The sequence below is a fragment of the Medicago sativa genome, chromosome 5, assembly GCF_051527215.1.
Source record: "Medicago sativa cultivar Bolivia chromosome 5, Bolivia_mono, whole genome shotgun sequence".
Classification (NCBI taxonomy): domain Eukaryota; kingdom Viridiplantae; phylum Streptophyta; class Magnoliopsida; order Fabales; family Fabaceae; genus Medicago; species Medicago sativa.
The window spans coordinates 37,382,128-37,403,628 of record NC_140753.1 but is presented as its reverse complement, the minus strand read 5'-3'; the positions used below and the strand labels follow the sequence as shown (position 1 = coordinate 37,403,628).

The 21,501-nt window shown below is 36.5% G+C and overlaps 1 protein-coding gene across 1 annotated transcript; it reads right to left on the bottom strand.

Annotated features, from left to right (window-relative positions):
* Positions 1-1,412: 1,412 nt before the first annotated feature.
* Positions 1,413-5,480, bottom strand: LOC146922106 (uncharacterized). Its single transcript, XM_085711460.1, has 5 exons — positions 5,288-5,480; positions 2,438-5,162; positions 2,009-2,384; positions 1,649-1,829; positions 1,413-1,579 (listed from the first exon to the last, which is right to left on the bottom strand). Exons 1-5 carry the CDS (start codon positions 5,478-5,480, stop codon positions 1,413-1,415), a joined length of 3,642 nt encoding a protein of 1,213 aa, XP_085567586.1.
* Positions 5,481-21,501: the final 16,021 nt, after the last annotated feature.

Genomic DNA, 21,501 nt, shown 5'->3' with positions numbered 1-21,501 from the left:
GTACGCGCACGGGTTCTAGACTAGTAGATAATACATAAGTGATTATATGCTATAAGCAGTAAATAAAATAAAACCACACACTATCAAAATCAAAATTAACATTAATTGACATTAATCAATTTGACAATCAATTTAAAATCGAAATCAACATTAATCAAAATCAAATTCAAAAACAAAAATAGAACCAATTTTCCGGTATAATCGGTTCTCGCTGGCACCACCGACTTCGTCTTTGAACCCCTCCGCTTCCACCACCACCACGAAAAAACTCTCATCTTCTTCCCTATCTCTTTCCCTTCTTCCACCTCACGCTATCTCATTCGAACCACCGTAATCTGCTCCTTGCGGTCTCCATGGCCACAAAACCTCGCTCGTGACAGCGCATACACCTTCTACACCGCCACCGATTACATGTGCTCGTGACGGCGTCGGCGTCGCTTCGTTCTTCTCCGAATTCGACCGTTCGAAAATGACGTCGTAATACAAAACAGTAATTCGTTTTCAACAAAAACAATCATCGGAATCAAAACCGAAGAAAAAGAGTTTGCTGAAATTCGAGTTGAGAATTTGTGAATGTGAAATCGAAAATGAAGAGAGAGAGAGAGAGAGAGAGAGAGAGAGAGAGAGAGAGGAGAACGTTAAAACTCCGAAGAAATAATTTGAATTTTGAATTTTTATTTTGTTTTCATAGATAAAATAAACTATAGTTACTAGGTTGGTTAATTAGGGAGTTAAGCGGTGTTTGGCTCATGTTATTTTTAACTTTTCTTTCTTCACTTAAAAGGAGAACTAGGGTAAATACTCATTATAAAAAAGTCTAAAAAAAATAAGGACCTTAATTTTATAGAATAAAATGTAAATTTGCAAAAAGTTAATAACATCGAATTACAACATTAGCTAAATCAATTATATTTTTTTAACATTATCGAAACCCCTCTTATAGTTACACGAATAGATGGTATCATTAACTTTGTTTATAAAAATGGTGTACCTATCATTGGTAAAACAAAATTGTGAGTTTCAGGATTAATTTGTAAAACTATATAATTTATATTCTTAAAACAAAGATTCAAAATAGTAAAAATATTTTTTTATAAAAAAAAATCTTGGTAAAGGAAATGATGGTTCGTTTAATTTGACATTTATTGTTAAATATTTATCAACTTAATTTACTTATTTAGGTGAATGGAAGTATGTCAAATAAGTTAGGCTAAATGCTACCTTAGTTACTCCAAGATACTTTATAATTAAGCTACATCAATTTAATTCATTCTTGTACTTGTAAAAAGTACAATAATCATATTAGGGTTTATATTGTATTGGTCATGCCCTGAGAAGCCTCTCAACGATTGTATTTATAGCCCTCTATAGGTCTGATTTGTGGTTACTTAGGCAGTATGTAACAGGGGTATTTATGGTTCACCAGAGGCTACTTCAGAGGCTTTCTCTGAGGTTTGCCTAACCTCTGGTAGTTCACCAGAGTAGTGACTAACCAGATTGTCTTGGACAGATGTTTCTTGGGTTTGGTTGGTTGAAGGAGATTGAGATGATGATGACTCAATAGTTACATCAGGATCAACTATATTGAGTGGTTTGATTATTTATGGTTGAAATGATGATGAGACATTAGGATTGAATGACTCAGAACCTATGTGTTCATCTGTGAACTCTGCATCAGCAGGAACAACGTTCAGAGGTTGAATCATTGGTGGTTGCAATGGATTATTAACAAGAAAACTATTATAGAAGTCTGCTTTCCTTTGAGACAAGCCAATGATTCTTTCATCAATATCTGATCTAACAAGTTCATAAGGTGTGTTGTCAACAGGCTTTTTGTGGGTTTTGGTTGATGATGAAAGGCCTTTTTGAGTGGATGGGTAAAGTTTGCCTGATGGTGCATTGTCTATGTCAGAAGATGATGATGAGGATGGGAATTTGGAGGATGTGGATTGAGTTGAATCAGATTCTACATCTATGACATTGTGAGTATGAGAAGAGTCAGGATTACCTGTAGTAGCTTTTGGTGTAGCATCTGAGCCAGCAGCATCCTCCTAGATTCCTTCAGCTTTCTGATAGTAGGCTTCCTCTTCTTCTTGGGAATTGGAGGCTGTTTAGGAGCATTTTGAGTGGAAGTAGCAGCTTTGCCACTTCTGGTCCTCTTGTTCAGGATAGTATCTGTGTCCAGATCCTGAACTTCTTCCTGTATTGTTGGTAGACCAGAACCACCAATCTTCAGCTTGTCAGAAGCTTTCTCCTTCTTAGCCTTCTTTGATAGTTGTTCACCTTCCAGGTATTCTTCCTTAGAGGTCTCCTTCCTCTTGGATTTTCTGCTCTTGGCCACAGGCAGAGTACCACCATACATTTCTTCTGGAACATATTCAAGTCTGATGACTTGATCATATGTTTGAAAATGGTATGTGATGAAGTGCATCTGAACATCAATAAGGTCCTTCTTGAAAGTGCATCTGCAACCACATTAGCTTTACCTTTTTTGTGTTTAATCACATATGGAAATTGTTCAAGAAATTCAACCCATTTAGCATGTCTCTTGTTCAACTTACCTTGCCCTTTTAAATGTTTCAAAGATTCATGGTCACTATGAATGACAAATTCTTTGGGCAGTAGGTAATGTTGCCAAGTTTGCAATGCTTTAAACAAAGCATACAATTCCTTATCATAAGTGGAGTAATTAAGGGAAGCACCCTTTAACTTCTCACTAAAATAAGCAATTGGATGTCCTTCTTGCATCAAAACAGCCCCAACTCCAACATTAGAAGCATCACATTCAATTTCAAAAGATTTGGAAAAATTCGGCAATGCTAAAATTGGTGCTTTGGTGAGTTTTTCTTTAAGTGCAGCAAAAGCTTGCTCTTGTTTCTCACCCCATTTAAAAAGAACATTTTTCTTAACAATCTCATTAAGAGGTGCAGCAATGGTGCTAAAATCTTTCACAAACCTCCTATAGAAACTTGCTAAACCATGGAAACTTCTTACCTCACTTACATTTTTGGGTGGTGGCCAATCCTTGATTGCTCTTACCTTCTCTTCATCCATATGGATTCCCTTGGAGCTTACAACAAAACCTAAGAAAATTACATGATCCGTGCAAAAGACACATTTTTCCAGATTTGCAAACAAATGTTCTTTCTTTAAAACTTCTAAAACAGCCCTTAAATGACCACAATGTTCCTCTAAATTTTTGCTATATATCAAGATATCATCAAAATATACAACAAAAAATTTTCCCAAAAATTCCCTCAAAACATGGTTCATGAGTCTCATAAAAGTACTTGGTGCATTAGTTAAACCAAATGGCATAACCATCCACTCATACAAACCATATTTTGTTTTAAAAGCAGTTTTCCATTCATCCCCCTCCCTAATTCTTATTTGGTGATAGCCACTTTTCAAATCAATTTTAGAAAATAAACATGCACCAAACAATTCATCAAGTAAGTCATCTAACCTAGGAATTGGATGTCTATACTTAATGGTGATATTGTTAACAGCCCTACAATCAGTGCACATTCTCCAACTACCATCTTTCTTTGGAACTAGAATAACAGGAACAGCACAAGGACTTAAACTTTCTCTTACCCATCCTTTACTTACCAATTCAGCAACTTGATTTTGAATTTCTTGAGTTTGTTGGGGATTGCTTCGGTAGGCTGGACGGTTTGGTAAAGATGCCCCCGGAATAAGGTCAATGTGATGTTCAATACCTCTTATAGGTGGTAGCCCATTTGGTATTTCTTTAGGGAACAAAGCCTCAAACTCCTGCAAAAGAAATTCAACACAACTTGGAAATTTTTGAGTGTTAGGAGTGTTAGAGAACAAAGCCACCTCTTTGCAAAATAGCAAATATAGGGGCTGTTTGGTAACAATGGCATTCTTTATTTCTTCTTTTTTTGCCATGAAATTTTCTTTCTTTTCTTTTTCTTTTTCTTTTTCTTTTCTTTCTTTTTCTTTTTCTTGCGCATATTTTTCTTTCATTTTCTTTTGATCTTCCCTTACATCATTAGGACTCAATGGAGCAAGAATAATTTTTTTACCAAAGTGCAAAAAGGAATACTTATTACTTCGGACATCATGTTGCGCTCCTCTATCAAATTGCCATGGCCTTCCCAACAACAAATGGCAAGCCTCCATCGGCACTACATCACACACAACAACATCTTCATACTTCCCAATTTTAAAACAAACCTCTACTTGTTTGTCAACAAGCATTTCTACACTTTCACTAAGCCATTGAAGTTTGTAAGGCCTAGGGTGAGGTCTTGTTTCTAATTCTAATTTACCCACCATGTGTGCACTAGCAACATTAGTACAACTACCTCCATCAATAATTAGAGAACATACCTTTCCTTGCACTAAGCATCTTGTATGGAAAAGGTTTTCCCTTTGATTTGATTCTTCCTCCTTGGCTTGGTTTCCCAACATCCTCCTAATCATGAGAAAGTCACCATTTTCACCATCCTCCTCTTCTTCTCCTCCTTCATCATTCACGACACCCTCCTCCTCCTCAAAGTCATCGTTTTCTTCAATTAACATAGTTCTCTTTGTTGGACATTGAGAGGCTATGTGTCCTTGACCTTGGCACTTGAAGCACTTAACAATTTTGTTAGTAGAAACATTTTGGGATGAAGTAATATTTTTACCTTTAGGATCACTCATGGCCTCCTTAGGTGAAGAGGTACCCTCCTTCTTTTGCTTGTCCTTCCAACTTGAAGAATTAAAAGAAGAAGTTGAGCTTCTCCTCAATTGACCCTTCCTTTTGAGTTGTTGTTCCACCTTGATGGCTTGATGGACTAATTCCTCCAAAGACATGTAATGATGCAGCTCCACAATGTCACTAATGTCACGGTTAAGTCCATGAATGAATCTAGCCATGGTTGCTTCGTGATCTTCCACCACATTGGCTCTAATCTTCGCCACCTCCATCTCCTTGGAATATTCTTCAACACTTTTAGAACCTTGAGTGAGTCTTTGTAATTTGTTGTGCAAATCCCTATGGTAATAGAATGGCACAAATCTTCTCCTCATGATTCTCTTCATCTCCTCCCAAGTTGCAATGGGTGGTTCATTATACCTCACCTTCTCTTTGACCATTTGATCCCACCATATTAGAGCATACTCCTTAAATTCAATGGCTGCCACCTGCACTTTTTCAACATCAGAATAATCATGACAATTAAAAATTTGTTCCATTTTGGTCTCCCACTCTAGATATGCCTCCGGATCATTCGCTCCCACAAAGGATGGAACTTTGATCTTAATACTCCTCAACCTATCCTCCCTTGGCCTCTCATCCTCCTTCTAGGCCTACTTCCATCATCCTCCCCACCACTTCCATCATTAGTTAAACTAGCTTTTAACTCATCAATTTGTTCTTGAAATTGTTCAGCTTGCACCTGCAACATGGCTTGAAACCTTGTTGTGAGTGCATCTAATAGTAACTTATTTGGACCTTCCTCAGTCATGATTCCCTAAAACTAATCCTCACAAGTGTTTACACTCACTCAAATTGGCTTTTTTTTTTTAATGTATCACTCTTGCCTTTTTCCACTCAATTGCTCTTTTGAGTTCTTTAGAGAAACCAAGTAAATCAAGGTAAGAAAACTTTCAAAATGGTGAAAATCAAAACACAAACTTAACACAATTCAGGGAATGAAAAAAAAAACAAAGGTTTGGAAATGATGTGAACAAGGAAACTAATTCAAATTCTGAAATGACAAGATAAATGGAAAACAAGGAAAGTGTGGCAATTAAAACACAAAAACGAAATTGATGAACACAAGCAACAATTCTGATTTTTTTTTAATATATATATTTTTTTTCGATTTTTTTTTGTAAGATGAAAATCAGAATGATGAACAAGAAGAATTTGATACCTTTGAACTTTTGGCCCTTTTAAAAGGAACCTTGCTCTGATACCACTTGATGAACACTATTTTGTGAAAATTGTTCATAAAGTTGCTTGCTGAAAGATTAATTTTAGGTAAAGAAACACAAGAAATAGACTGAAAAATATTGTGAATGAAATGATATGCAAAGGAATACGAAAATTATGTTGATGGGGTTAATTTTGACAATTGTTTGAGCTGAAAACGTGAATTTGGGAGTGAATTGGTGTTTAGGCTGTTTTGTGGATTCAACAAGAAATGGAATGGAGGGTTTAGGGACGCCACACTTTCTAATCCTAGAAAATGATAAGTCTGTGGGGATGAAGATCACCACAAGAAAGGATTCTTGATATGATCAATACAAGGTCCAATCCAGAACCTAAAGAGCAAATACTCACTTTTTTTTATCAAAATTCAACTTGATTTTTATTCAATTTTCGTGTCCTATATATAGGTAGGAGGGACACTTGCTGAATTACAAAGGAAAAGGCAAATAACTCTTAAGATTCCTTCAGCCAAATTAATCTATCATTATTTCATATGGCTGAAGTAAATTAACATGAATACAAGAAATGGTTACAAAACAAATCAATGAATGAGGGTGGCTGGTCTTGATGATCATGAAGATGGTGATTTAGGACGTGATTTTGATGATGATGATGGTTTCCTATGCTGAAATGAAGTGCCTTCATTGTCTCATTGATATCTTGTCTGGTTCCTTTTCAATTCTTGCACCTTTCCTCCTTCAGATTAAATGCTCTTTAATGCCTTGTCTTTCTTTTGTCTTCAGCACTTCTTTGCATAAAATAAACACACAAAACGTTCCATTTAAAGCTTTGGAAGCTTTAAAATGGATTAAACACAGAAAATAAGCAACTTAGTGTTTTTGGGCCAAAATTGATCCCTTACACCTTTTTATTACAACATAATAAAAACAACTAAATAAAATGGGCAGCAAGAGATGCGCCCCACCCCTCCTCCAATGGTTTGATGCACATGACCATTCTACCCTCCATGCTTCCTAGTGTAGGTTTGAACTCCAAGACTTTTGCCACCAATTGAGTTAGCGCCTCCTTAGCTTTCTTGGCCCTTTCCCTTGTCATTGGTCCTCCTAGCCCTTGAATTGAAGCACTTGTATCATGGACAATTATGCCCTCATCACTTGTTGATGCCGAGGAGTGGAGTCCTCTTTTTCATGCAAGTGTCTAGATTAGGGCTCTGATCTAGGATAGTCTTTGCATGTTGTTATTTGACTTTATATTTTGGAATTGTTGAGCTATTTTGTTATTTGGAGTTTGAAGAATACATTTGTATTTTATTGGAGATCCAGATATGTCTATGAATTATATGTATATGTTCCGCTGCTATGTGATGTGACATGATCTTTATGCATGTATGTATTGTGGTTTATTTGAAGACGTAGCATCTATTTCTAGAATATGGTTGTATATTCGCGCGTTTTACCGCTTATTAGAAATAGGGTGTTACAAGTTGGTATCAGAGCCGTGGTCAGTCTTGTCTGGACTAGTAGACTAGTGTATGTTGATTTACCCTGTTAGTATGCGAATGGTAATGAGTTACCTTCGGTACTTGTTCTTGTGTTGTTGTGCTGTTGTTCTTATCTGTTGGTTGGTTTTGTGTAGAAGTGAGATGGCTGGTGGTAGAGATGTGATGAGATCAAGAGCTCATTAAGCATGTGGAAGGAAACATATAAAAAAATACATGAAAAAATGAATAAAAGTTGGCGCAAAAACACTAAGTATGGTTATTTTGTGTGTTTAATCCATTTGAAAGCTTCCAAAGCTTTAAATGGAGTGTTTTGTGTGTTTATTTCGTGCAAAGAAGTGCTGAAGACAAAAGAAAAACAAAGCATTAAGAGCATTTATTCTGATGGAGGAAAGAAGGCAGAATTGAAAAAGAAAGAGACAAGACTTCAATGAGACAATGAAGGCATTTCATTTCAGCATATGAAACCACCATCATCATCAAAATCACGTCCATAAACATGAACATCAAGAGCAGCCACCCTCATTTATTGATTTGTCTTGTAACCATTTCTTATATTCATGTTAATTTACTTCAGCCATAGGAAATAATGATAGACTAATTTGGCTGAAGGAATTTTAAGAGTTATTTGCCTTTTCCTTTGTAATTCAGTAAGTGTCCCTCCTACCTATATATAGGACACGAAAATTATGAATAAAATAAGACTATTTTGAGTGAAAAACTACACTATGTGTGTTTTTGAGCAATTGCTCTTTGGTTCTAGATTGGACCAATTTTGATCATATCAAGAATCCTTTCTTGTGGTGATCCTCAATCCCATAGACTTATCACTTTCTTGGATTAGAAAGTGTGGCGTCCCTTTCTTTTCATTCCATTTCTCCATTTTATCAACGAAATCTGTTTGGGTCAAAATTCTGCCATTTGCCTATTTTAACCCAAATATCCATTGTCCATTCTGTTTAATGCATTTTGAATCACATTATCACAACAATTTCGTGAATTTGGAGGAAAATAACAATTTTTTTGGAATATTGCACTCATCATTTGGTATCAGAGCTCAGGTTCAAATCAGGTGTTATTTATCATTTTTCTTTCTTTCATTGTATTTTCTTTGTTTTTATTTTGTTTGAAAAAAAATCATCAAAAAAAAGTGTGGAAAAAAAAACGTAGCATTTTGAAAAGAAAAGTAAGAAGAAAAAAATCAAAAGTTTCAACATTTTATTTTCTTAGTGGTCCTTCATGGAAGCCAAACAAATGAATATTTTCTTTACAAGATGTCTTGTGAATGATAAAGTTTGTGAGTTGTTCATTGATAGACAATATTGGATCAACATGGCAAGTACATCAATGGTGGAGAAATGGAGACTTCCGATTCTTGAGCATCCAGATCCATATATTCTTTATAGTCTTGAGGATCCAGAATTTAAAGACATGGCTGATGTTTTGGTGACCAAACAAGTGAGATTGTTATTCAAAATTGGAGAATATGAAGATGAGGTACTATGTGACGTGGTGCCTTCCAAAACAAGAGATTTGTTACTTGGGCTTCCATGGCAGCAACAACGTCGAGCGAAGCATGACCAACACACCAACACATACACATTTTCATTTAAAAATTGCCAAATCAATATTGCACATGATAAGGTCGGTCATGATCAAATCTTGAAAAGAAGAGTGAGAAAAGAAGAAAGCGCTCTAAGGATTGAGAGAGGGATTGCTGCTATTTTTAAAACATTTGAGGAAGAGCTCCTTCAAATTCAAAACGATTATAAAAAGCGTGAAAGAGATGTTGAAAAAATAGAGGATCTCATTGTAAAAGAAAGTCATGAGAAAGACTTCAAGAAGGAAAAAGAAGAGAAAAAGGTGAGTGAGAAGGTAAATGAAGAGGAAAATGTTAGGAAGTTTTGGCCTACTATTACACTAGTACCCTCATCTTTTGCACATCACTTCATTATAGGAATTATTTCGCTTCCGACGCCTCAGTGACCTTCATCAAGTGGTAATCAGAGCAAGGTTCTAAAAAGGGCCAAACATTGGTAAAGTGTCTTTCTTCTTGTTCCTTATTTTTTTTTCTTCTTTTTCTGTCCAATATTGATATTCATACAAAAAAAAAACGAAAAAAAATTGTTATTTTCCTCCAAATTCACGAAATTGCTGTGATAATGTGATTTAAAATGCATTAAACAGAATGGAAAATGGATATTTGGGTTAAAATAGGCAAATGGCAGAATTTTGACCCAAACAGATTTTGTTGATAAAATGGAGAAATGGAATGAAAAGAAAGGGACGCCACACTTTCTAATCCAAGAAAGTGATAAGTCTATGGGATTGAGGATCACCACAAGAAAGGATTCTTGATATGATCAAAATTGGTCCAATCCAGAACCAAAGAGCAATTGTTCAAAAACACACATAGTGTAGTTTTTCACTCAAAATAGTCTTATTTTATTCATAATTTTCGTGTCCTATATATAGGTAGGAGGGACACTTACTGAATTACAAAGGAAAAGGCAAATAACTCTTAAAATTCCTTCAGCCAAACTATTACACTAGTACCCTCATGATCAATATTGAAAAAGAAAGAGGGTGTTATCTCAAGCTCTTTGGTTTATGGTAATTACCAAAGAAGTGCTGAAGACAAAAGAAAAACAAAGCATTAAGAGCATTTATTCTGATGGAGGAAAGAAGGCAGAATTGAAAAAGAAAGAGATAAGACTTCAATGAGACAATGAAGGCATTTCATTTCAACATATGAAACCACCATCATCATCAAAATCACGTCCATAAACATGAACATCAAGAGCAGCCACCCTCATTTATTGATTTGTCTTGTAACCATTTCTTATATTCATGTTAATTTACTTCAGCCATAGGAAATAATGATAGACTAATTTGGCTGAAGGAATTTTAAGAGTTATTTGCCTTTTCCTTTGTAATTCAGTAAGTGTCCCACCTACCTATATATAGGACACGAAAATTATGAATAAAATAAGACTATTTTGAGTGAAAAACTACACTATGTGTGTTTTTGAGCAATTGCTCTTTGGTTCTGGATTGGACCAATTTTGATCATATCAAGAATCCTTTCTTGTGGTGATCCTCAATCCCATAGACTTATCACTTTCTTGGATTAGAAAGTGTGGCGTCCCTTTCTTTTCATTCCATTTCTCCATTTTATCAACAAAATCTGTTTGGGTCAAAATTCTGCCATTTGCCTATTTTAACCCAAATATCCATTTTCCATTCTGTTTAATGCATTTTGAATCACATTATCACAGCAATTTCGTGAATTTGGAGGAAAATAACAATTTTTTTGGAATATTGCACTCATCATTTGGTATCAGAGCTCAGGTTCAAATCAGGTGTTATTTATCATTTTTCTTTCTTTCATTGTATTTTCTTTGTTTTTATTTTGTTTGAAAAAAAATCATCAAAAAAAAAAAGTGGAAAAAAAAAACGTTGCATTTTGAAAAGAAAAGTAAGAAGAAAAAAAATCAAAAGTTTCAACATTTTATTTTCTTAGTGGTCCTTCATGGAAGCCAAACAAATGAATATTTTCTTTACAAGATGTCTTGTGAATGATAAAGTTTGTGAGTTGTTCATTGATAGACAATATTGGATCAACATGGCAAGTACATCAATGGTGGAGAAATGGAGACTTCCGATTCTTGAGCATCCAGATCCATATATTCTTTATAGTCTTGAGGATCCAGAATTTAAAGACATGGCTGATGTTTTGGTGACCAAACAAGTGAGATTGTTATTCAAAATTGGAGAATATGAAGATGAGGTACTATGTGACGTGGTGCCTTCCAAAACAAGAGATTTGTTACTTGGGCTTCCATGGCAGCAACAACGTCGAGCGAAGCATGACCAACACACCAACACATACACATTTTCATTTAAAAATTGTCAAATCAATATTGCACATGATAAGGTCGGTCATGATCAAATCTTGAAAAGAAGAGTGAGAAAAGAAGAAAGCGCTCTAAGGATTGAGAGAGGGATTGCTGCTATTTTTAAAACATTTGAGGAAGAGCTCCTTCAAATTCAAAACGATTATAAAAAGCGTGAAAGAGATGTTGAAAAAATAGAGGATCTCATTGTAAAAGAAAGTCATGAGAAAGACTTCAAGAAGGAAAAAGAAGAGAAAAAGGTGAGTGAGAAGGTAAATGAAGAGGAAAATGTTAGGAAGTTTTGGCCTACTATTACACTAGTACCCTCATCTTTTGCACATCACTTCATTATAGGAATTATTTCGCTTCCGACGCCTCAGTGACCTTCATCAAGTGGTAATCAGAGCAAGGTTCTAAAAAGGGCCAAACTTTGGTAAAGTGTCTTTCTTCTTGTTCCTTATTTTTTTTTTCTTCTTTTTCTGTCCAATATTGATATTCATACAAAAAAAAACGAAAAAAAATTGTTATTTTCCTCCAAATTCATGAAATTGCTGTGATAATGTGATTCAAAATGCATTAAACAGAATGGAAAATGGATATTTGGGTTAAAATAGGCAAATGGCAGAATTTTGACCCAAACAGATTTTGTTGATAAAATGGAGAAATGGAATGAAAAGAAAGGGACGCCACACTTTCTAATCCAAGAAAGTGATAAGTCTATGGGATTGAGGATCACCACAAGAAAGGATTCTTGATATGATCAAAATTGGTCCAATCCAGAACCAAAGAGCAATTGCTCAAAAACACACATAGTGTAGTTTTTCACTCAAAATAGTCTTATTTTATTCATAATTTTCGTGTCCTATATATAGGTAGGAGGGACACTTACTGAATTACAAAGGAAAAGGCAAATAACTCTTAAAATTCCTTCAGCCAAACTATTACACTAGTACCCTCATGATCAATATTGAAAAAGAAAGAGGGTGTTATCTCAAGCTCTTTGGTTTATGGTAATTACCAAAGAAGTGCTGAAGACAAAAGAAAAACAAAGCATTAAGAGCATTTATTCTGATGGAGGAAAGAAGGCAGAATTGAAAAAGAAAGAGATAAGACTTCAATGAGACAATGAAGGCATTTCATTTCAGCATATGAAACCACCATCATCATCAAAATCACGTCCATAATCATGAACATCAAGAGCAGCCACCCTCATTTATTAATTTGTCTTGTAACCATTTCTTATATTCATGTTAATTTACTTCAGCCATAGGAAATAATGATAGACTAATTTGGCTGAAGGAATTTTAAGAGTTATTTGCCTTTTCCTTTGTAATTCAGTAAGTGTCCCACCTACCTATATATAGGACACGAAAATTATGAATAAAATAAGACTATTTTGAGTGAAAAACTACACTATGTGTGTTTTTGAGCAATTGCTCTTTGGTTCTGGATTGGACCAATTTTGATCATATCAAGAATCTTTTCTTGTGGTGATCCTCAATCCCATAGACTTATCACTTTCTTGGATTAGAAAGTGTGGCGTCCCTTTCTTTTCATTCCATTTCTCCATTTTATCAACAAAATCTGTTTGGGTCAAAATTCTGCCATTTGCCTATTTTAACCCAAATATCCATTTTCCATTCTGTTTAATGCATTTTGAATCACATTATCACAGCAATTTCGTGAATTTGGAGGAAAATAACAATTTTTTTGGAATATTGCACTCATCATTTGGTATCAGAGCTCAGGTTCAAATCAGGTGTTATTTATCATTTTTCTTTCTTTCATTGTATTTTCTTTGTTTTTATTTTGTTTGAAAAAAAATCATCAAAAAAAAGTGTGGAAAAAAAAACGTAGCATTTTGAAAAGAAAAGTAAGAAGAAAAAAATCAAAAGTTTCAACATTTTATTTTCTTAGTGGTCCTTCATGGAAGCCAAACAAATGAATATTTTCTTTACAAGATGTCTTGTGAATGATAAAGTTTGTGAGTTGTTCATTGATAGACAATATTGGATCAACATGGCAAGTACATCAATGGTGGAGAAATGGAGACTTCCGATTCTTGAGCATCCAGATCCATATATTCTTTATAGTCTTGAGGATCCAGAATTTAAAGACATGGCTGATGTTTTGGTGACCAAACAAGTGAGATTGTTATTCAAAATTGGAGAATATGAAGATGAGGTACTATGTGACGTGGTGCCTTCCAAAACAAGAGATTTGTTACTTGGGCTTCCATGGCAGCAACAACGTCGAGCGAAGCATGACCAACACACCAACACATACACATTTTCATTTAAAAATTGTCAAATCAATATTGCACATGATAAGGTCGGTCATGATCAAATCTTGAAAAGAAGAGTGAGAAAAGAAGAAAGCGCTCTAAGGATTGAGAGAGGGATTGCTGCTATTTTTAAAACATTTGAGGAAGAGCTCCTTCAAATTCAAAACGATTATAAAAAGCGTGAAAGAGATGTTGAAAAAATAGAGGATCTCATTGTAAAAGAAAGTCATGAGAAAGACTTCAAGAAGGAAAAAGAAGAGAAAAAGGTGAGTGAGAAGGTAAATGAAGAGGAAAATGTTAGGAAGTTTTGGCCTACTATTACACTAGTACCCTCATCTTTTGCACATCACTTCATTATAGGAATTATTTCGCTTCCGACGCCTCAGTGACCTTCATCAAGTGGTAATCAGAGCAAGGTTCTAAAAAGGGCCAAACTTTGGTAAAGTGTCTTTCTTCTTGTTCCTTATTTTTTTTTCTTCTTTTTCTGTCCAATATTGATATTCATACAAAAAAAAACGAAAAAAAATTGTTATTTTCCTCCAAATTCACGAAATTGCTGTGATAATGTGATTCAAAATGCATTAAACAGAATGGAAAATGGATATTTGGGTTAAAATAGGCAAATGGCAGAATTTTGACCCAAACAGATTTTGTTGATAAAATGGAGAAATGGAATGAAAAGAAAGGGACGCCACACTTTCTAATCCAAGAAAGTGATAAGTCTATGGGATTGAGGATCACCACAAGAAAGGATTCTTGATATGATCAAAATTGGTCCAATCCAGAACCAAAGAGCAATTGCTCAAAAACACACATAGTGTAGTTTTTCACTCAAAATAGTCTTATTTTATTCATAATTTTCGTGTACTATATATAGGTAGGAGGGACACTTACTGAATTACAAAGGAAAAGGCAAATAACTCTTAAAATTCCTTCAGCCAAACTATTACACTAGTACCCTCATGATCAATATTGAAAAAGAAAGAGGGTGTTATCTCAAGCTCTTTGGTTTATGGTAATTACCAAAGAAGTGCTGAAGACAAAAGAAAAACAAAGCATTAAGAGCATTTATTCTGATGGAGGAAAGAAGGCAGAATTGAAAAAGAAAGAGATAAGACTTCAATGAGACAATGAAGGCATTTCATTTCAGCATATGAAACCACCATCATCATCAAAATCACGTCCATAAACATGAACATCAGGAGCAGCCACCCTCATTTATTGATTTGTCTTGTAACCATTTCTTATATTCATGTTAATTTACTTCAGCCATAGGAAATAATGATAGACTAATTTGGCTGAAGGAATTTTAAGAGTTATTTGCCTTTTCCTTTGTAATTCAGTAAGTGTCCCTCCTACCTATATATAGGACACGAAAATTATGAATAAAATAAGACTATTTTGAGTGAAAAACTACACTATGTGTGTTTTTGAGCAATTGCTCTTTGGTTCTGGATTGGACCAATTTTGATCATATCAAGAATCCTTTCTTGTGGTGATCCTCAATCCCATAGACTTATCACTTTCTTGGATTAGAAAGTGTGGCGTCCCTTTCTTTTCATTCCATTTCTCCATTTTATCAACAAAATTTGTTTGGGTCAAAATTCTGCCATTTGCCTATTTTAACCCAAATATCCATTTTCCATTCTGTTTAATGCATTTTGAATCACATTATCACAGCAATTTCGTGAATTTGGAGGAAAATAACAATTTTTTTGGAATATTGCACTCATCAAGATGATGCGGCAATTGCTCAGGCTTTGGCTTCGATGGCTCAGGTGTTGGCTCAGGCAAATGAGCAGGCGGCAGTTGGTCATCGTGATCCTGGTGAGGCTGAGGAGCGAAGGTTGGATCGTTTCTTGCGAAACAGTCCGCCGACGTTCAAGGGTAGATATGACCTGGATGGAGCTCAGAGTTGGGTGCAGGCCATGGAGAGGATCTTCCGTGCTATGGTGACTAGTGAGGACCAGAAGGTCAGGTTGGCTACTCATATGCTTGCAGAGGAGGCTGAGTATTGGTGGACCAATGCTAAGGGAAGGCTTGAGGCTGGTGGAGCTGTGACTTGGGCTAGGTTCAAGACTGAGTTTTTGAGGAAGTACTTTCCTGAGGATTTGAGGACTAAGAAGGAAGTGGAGTTCTTGAACTTGAAGCAAGAGAACCGTTCAGTGGCTGAGTATGCGGCAAAGTTTGAGGAGCTTTCGAGGTTTTGCCCGTACATCAATGCGGAGGGTGCTATGGTCTCTAAGTGTGTAAAGTTTGAGAGTGGCTTGAGGCCCGACATCTACCAGTATATGTGTATTCAGGAGATCCGTGATTTTGATACTTTGGTGCATAAGTGTCGTATGTTTGATGATGCTGGAAGGGCTAAGGTTAATCACTACAAGGCTCAGAATGAGAAGAAAGGAAAGGGGCATGGATTTGGGAAGCCGTACAACAAAGACAAAGGCAAGAAGAGAGAATCTGGTGGAGGCTCTAAGGTGAATGTTGCTGAGGTGAGGTGCTACAAGTGTGGCACATTGGGTCATTTTGCTAATGATTGCAAGAGTGGTGAGAAGTGCTACAAGTGTGGAGAAGCAGGTCACAAGGCTGCTGAGTGCAAGAAGGAGATCACTTGCTATAATTGTGGTGAGAAGGGGCATATCAGTACTAAGTGTACCAAGCCGAAGAAGGCGGCGGGGAAGGTGTTTGCATTGAATGCGGAAGAGGTGGAGCATCCTGATAATCTCATCCGAGGTATGTGTTTTATCAATAGTACTCCTTTGATTGCAATTATTGATACTGGTGCTACTCATTCTTTTATTGCGGCGAGTTGTGTTGAGCGTTTGGGTTTGGTTGTGACTCCGTTGTCTCGAGGGATGGTTATCGATACCCCGACTAGTGGTTCAGTGACTACTTCTTTAGTGTGTGCTAAGTGTCCTGTTAGTTTTGGTAATGTTGACTTTGAGTTGGATCTTGTGTGTCTTCCGTTGAAGCATATGGACGTAATTTTTGGTATGGATTGGATGTTGACTTTTGGTGTTAACATTAATTGTTTAACCAAGAGTATAACATTTTCTAAGCCGGTAGCTGAGGAAGGCGGAAGGTTCTTGACCGCGGAGCAAGTGAAGAAGTCTTTGGATGGCGAAGCTTGTGTGTTCATGATGTTTGCTTCCTTGAAGGAGAGTAGTGAGAAAGGAGTTGGTGATTTGCCGGTAGTGCAAGAATTTCCAGAAGTTTTTCCGGACGACATTACCGAGTTACCACCGGAGAGAGAGGTTGAGTTTGCAATTGATTTGGTGCCTGGTACGAGTCCTATTTCGATTGCGCCGTATCGGATGTCTGCATCAGAGTTGGGAGAGTTGAAGAAGCAGTTGGAAGAGTTGTTGGAGAAACAGTTTATCAGGCCAAGTGTTTCGCCATGGGGAGCTCCTATGTTGTTGGTTAAGAAGAAAGATGGAGGCATGAGGTTATGTGTGGATTATCGGCAGTTGAACAAGGTGACAATCAAGAATCGGTATCCGCTTCCGAGGATTGATGATTTGATGGATCAGTTGGTTGGTGCAGAAGTGTTTAACAAGATTGATTTGAGATCAGGATATCATCAGATTAGAGTGAAGGCGGAAGATATATCCAAAACTGCGTTCAGAACGAGGTATGGACACTATGAGTATTCTGTGATGCCATTTGGAGTGTCTAATGCGCCAGGTGTCTTCATGGAATACATGAATAGGATATTTCATCCTTTTCTGGACCGTTTTGTGGTGGTGTTTATAGATGATATTTTGGTATATTCGAAGTCTGAAGAAGAACATGCCGAGCATTTGAGGATTGTGTTGGGAGTGTTGAAGGAGAAGAGGTTGTTTGCTAAGTTTTCGAAGTGTGAGTTTTGGTTGCGGGAAGTGAGTTTCCTTGGTCATGTGATTTCTAAAGGTGGTATTGTCGTGGATCCGTCGAAGGTTGATCCGAGGTTTACTTCTAAGTTTTGGGAGAGTTTGCAAGATGCTTTGGGAACTAAGTTGAGGTTGAGTTCTGCGTATCATCCCCAGACTGATGGTCAGACGGAAAGGACTATTCAGAGTTTGGAAGATTTGTTGAGAGCTTGTGTGTTGGAGCAAGGTGTCAGTTGGATTGAATGTTTACCGTTGATTGAGTTCACTTACAACAACAGTTTTCATTCTAGTATCGTTATGGCACCGTTTGAGGCTTTGTTTGGTCGGAGGTGTAGAACTCCTTTGTGTTGGTATGAGTCAGGAGAAAGTACTTTGTTAGGACCGGAAGTTGTGCAAGAGACGACCAAGAAGGTTAAGATGATCCAAGAGAAGATGAGAGCGTCTCAGAGTAGGCAGAAGAGTTATCATGATAAGAGGAGGAAAGACCTTGAGTTTCAGGTTGGTGATCATGTGTTTTGGAGAGTGAATCCTGTAACTGGTGTTGGACGTGCTTTGAAGTGTCAGAAGTTGACTCCTCGTTTTGTTGGACCTTTTGAGATTGTTGAAAAGGTTGGGGTTGTAGCGTATCGGATTGCGTTACCGCCATCTTTGTCGAATCTTCATGATGTGTTTCATGTATCTCAGTTGAGGAAGTATGTGTATGATGCGTCTCATGTGATTCAAGTGGATGATTTGGAAGTAAGGGATAATTTGACCGTTGAGACTTGGCCAGTGAGGATTGAGGATCGTGAAGTGAAGCATTTGCGTGGCAAGGAGGTCGTTTTGGTTAAAGTGATTTGGGTTGGACCGACCGGTGAGAGTGCCACTGAGGAATCAGAGAGTAGGATGAGGGTTGCGTATCCAGAGTTGTTTCCTTCAGGTAATTTTCGAGGGCGAAAATTCTTTTTAGTGGGGGAGAGTTGTAACAGCTCGATTTTCGCTAGTTTTATTTTATTATTTATTTATGTGTGTTATATGTGCTCTTATGTGATTATTTGCCTCTGTGTGTATTTTTGGTTGGGAATCGTAGAATTCGGTGTTAGAAGGGTATTTTAGTCATTTTGGACTTAGGGGCATTTTGGCCATTTTGAAGGCAGTGGCAATTTTGTAATTTTGCAGAAAGTTATTTTTTTAGTGTTTAGTGGAAGTTATTATTTTACCAAGTTACTAGAGAGGGTGTAGTAGTTATTTTAATTACCGTTAAGTGACCGTTAGTGTTATATTTTACCGGTAAGTGAGTAGTAACATTTTTGAGGTTGAATTAGAAATGGGTTAGGCCCATTAAGGTTTGTGAAGTGAGCCTTTATAAACTAATGTTAGTGAGAAGAGATAGGGTTACAACATTTTCATTTCATTTTTCATTTGAGAAAGAGATAGAGATAGAGACTAGAGGCAACAACAACAACAAGGGTTAGAAGGCAAAGAGGGATTCAACATCTAGGAGCAAAATTGAAGCTTGGGTTAGAGAATCTTGGTGTTAGAGGTAAGAGGGTTAGGTTTCAACCATAATTCACAACTTTTTCTCTTTACCCATTTTTGTAAAATTGTTGAATTGAACCTATTTGTTTTCAAATTTGTGTTCATGTTTTGATGCAATGTTTGAGTATGTAATTTGAATGATAATTGAGTTGTTAGTGATGAAATTACATGCTTAAGTGGTGGTTATATGTATACTTTGCATTTTTGTCCAAAAATGGTGATATGAGATGTTGTTGTGATGAATTGGTGGTAAATTCATGAGATATAGCTACTGTTGTTGCTGATATATGTTGTTGTTGATGAATAAAACATTGGGTAATCATAATTGGATGATTTTGTGTTGTTTTTGAATATTTGATGAAAAATGGGTCAAATGATGATTTTTGTTTAGAGAATGTTTTGGGGCAAATTTTATATGGAATTGAGTGTCTTTTCATGTTTAGAAATGTTTAGACAAACTTTGGGATCAAATTTGGGCATTGGGAAGTCAAAATTGGGGTTTTGGGGTGAAAATGGGGTTTTTCCCGAGAGGAACCTGTCACAACTCGCACTGGCGAGTAACGTTTACTCGCAATTGCGAGCACTCGCAATGGCGAGCAACCTGCTCGCAGTTGCGAGTTGTTCAGTGTAGGCCCCCTGTTTTTGCGTTTTCGTGCCTTTTCACTCGTTTTTGTTTTGAACTGGTTTTTGGTGAAAACATGAATATTGTAGAGAATGTTTTTATCTTTCTAAGGGCGTTGGTTTGACTTGAATACGATTTTTGGTTTGCAAGTTATGGGGAAACTACTCTTGAAACGTTTTATTGAAAAATCCCGCGTAACTCGTTCCAAGTCGACCCAATCCTTGTGGAATGTTTTTAATCTTTGAAAACTTGATTTTTAAGAGTGCAACAGTGATGGTTAAGCTGTGTTGAGGTGAACCTACTCATTTTTGGGAAATTCTTTGAAAAATGATAATGGAGACGAACTTTGTGATTTTTATGAATTCGTCGGATTTGGCCGATGAAATGCTTACGTATCCTCTACTGCACACACATGTGGACTGTGAGAATACAAGGCATAGGCTATTGAGCTGGTTTACTTGGTGTTGAATTAATTGTTCGATTAATTTTAAGTTATGACTTGGAGAGACGAACTTGACTAAAGATGACTTTTGTGAATCAATTGATTGTGAATCCTTTATGGAGAGTTATTATATGTTATGTGAGGATGATTAGTGGTGTGTTTATGTGACAACTTCATGTTGTGTGATTTTTGGATGTTGTTGGTAATTGTATATATGATATGTGGTGGTGAATTGTTAATGATTGCATATATACAAGTATTGGTGATGGTGAGGTGATTATTGTTGTGTGAACATATGCATTGTAGTTGGGTCATATGTTCATGCATACATGACTGATGGTGGTGGATTTATATCCAATGGAGGTGATTACGATGTTTTTGTTGCATCAAAGGTGACGACCTTGAGGTGTTTTGGTACCACATGCATCTAGATGAGTCTAGAGACATTGCATAAACTGTTGGTGGATTGAATTGCATTAAGATGTGTTTGATGGTTGATTATTGCTAATTGTACTTGCGGATTGAATTGTTAATTGTTGATTGACAAGGTGAGGTTGTGATATGTGTAAGATACACTTGTGGATATGAACTTGATATGATGATATTGAATGATCTTGGATTATTACATGTTGTGAATATTGTGGAACTATGTATGAATTGTCATTCTTTATCCTTGATTATATCTTTCATTTCCAAAGTTCTTATTAATCTTATATGGATTATGATGATGTAATGCTAACCCTCAGTGGTTTACCACCTACCTTTCTGTATAGACGGGTAGATGGAGTGCAGGATGCTTAGTGTTGCTTGTTGATGCCGAGGAGTGGAGTCCTCTTTTTCATGCAAGTGTCTAGATTAGGGCTCTGATCTAGGATAGTCTTTGCATGTTGTTATTTGACTTTATATTTTGGAATTGTTGAGCTATTTTGTTATTTGGAGTTTGGAGAATACATTTGTATTTTATTAGAGATCCAGATATGTCTATGAATTATATGTATATGTTCCGCTGCTATGTGATGTGACATAATCTTTATGCATGTATGTATTGTGGTTTATTTGAAGACGTAGCATCTATTTCTAGAATATGGTTGTATATTCGCGCGTTTTACCGCTTATTAGAAATAGGGTGTTACAAGTTGGTATCAGAGCCGTGGTCAGTCTTGTCTGGACTAGTAGACTAGTGTATGTTGATTTACCCTGTTAGTATGCGAATGGTAATGAGTTACCTTCGGTACTTGTTCTTGTGTTGTTGTGCTGTTGTTCTTATCTGTTGGTTGGTTTTGTGTAGAAGTGAGATGGCTGGTGGTAGAGATGATGCGGCAATTGCTCAGGCTTTGGCTTCGATGGCTCAGGTGTTGGCTCAGGCTAATGAGCAAGCGGCAGTTGGTCATCGTGATCCTGGTGAGGCTGAAGAGCGAAGGTTGGATCGTTTCTTGCGAAACAGTCCACCGACGTTCAAGC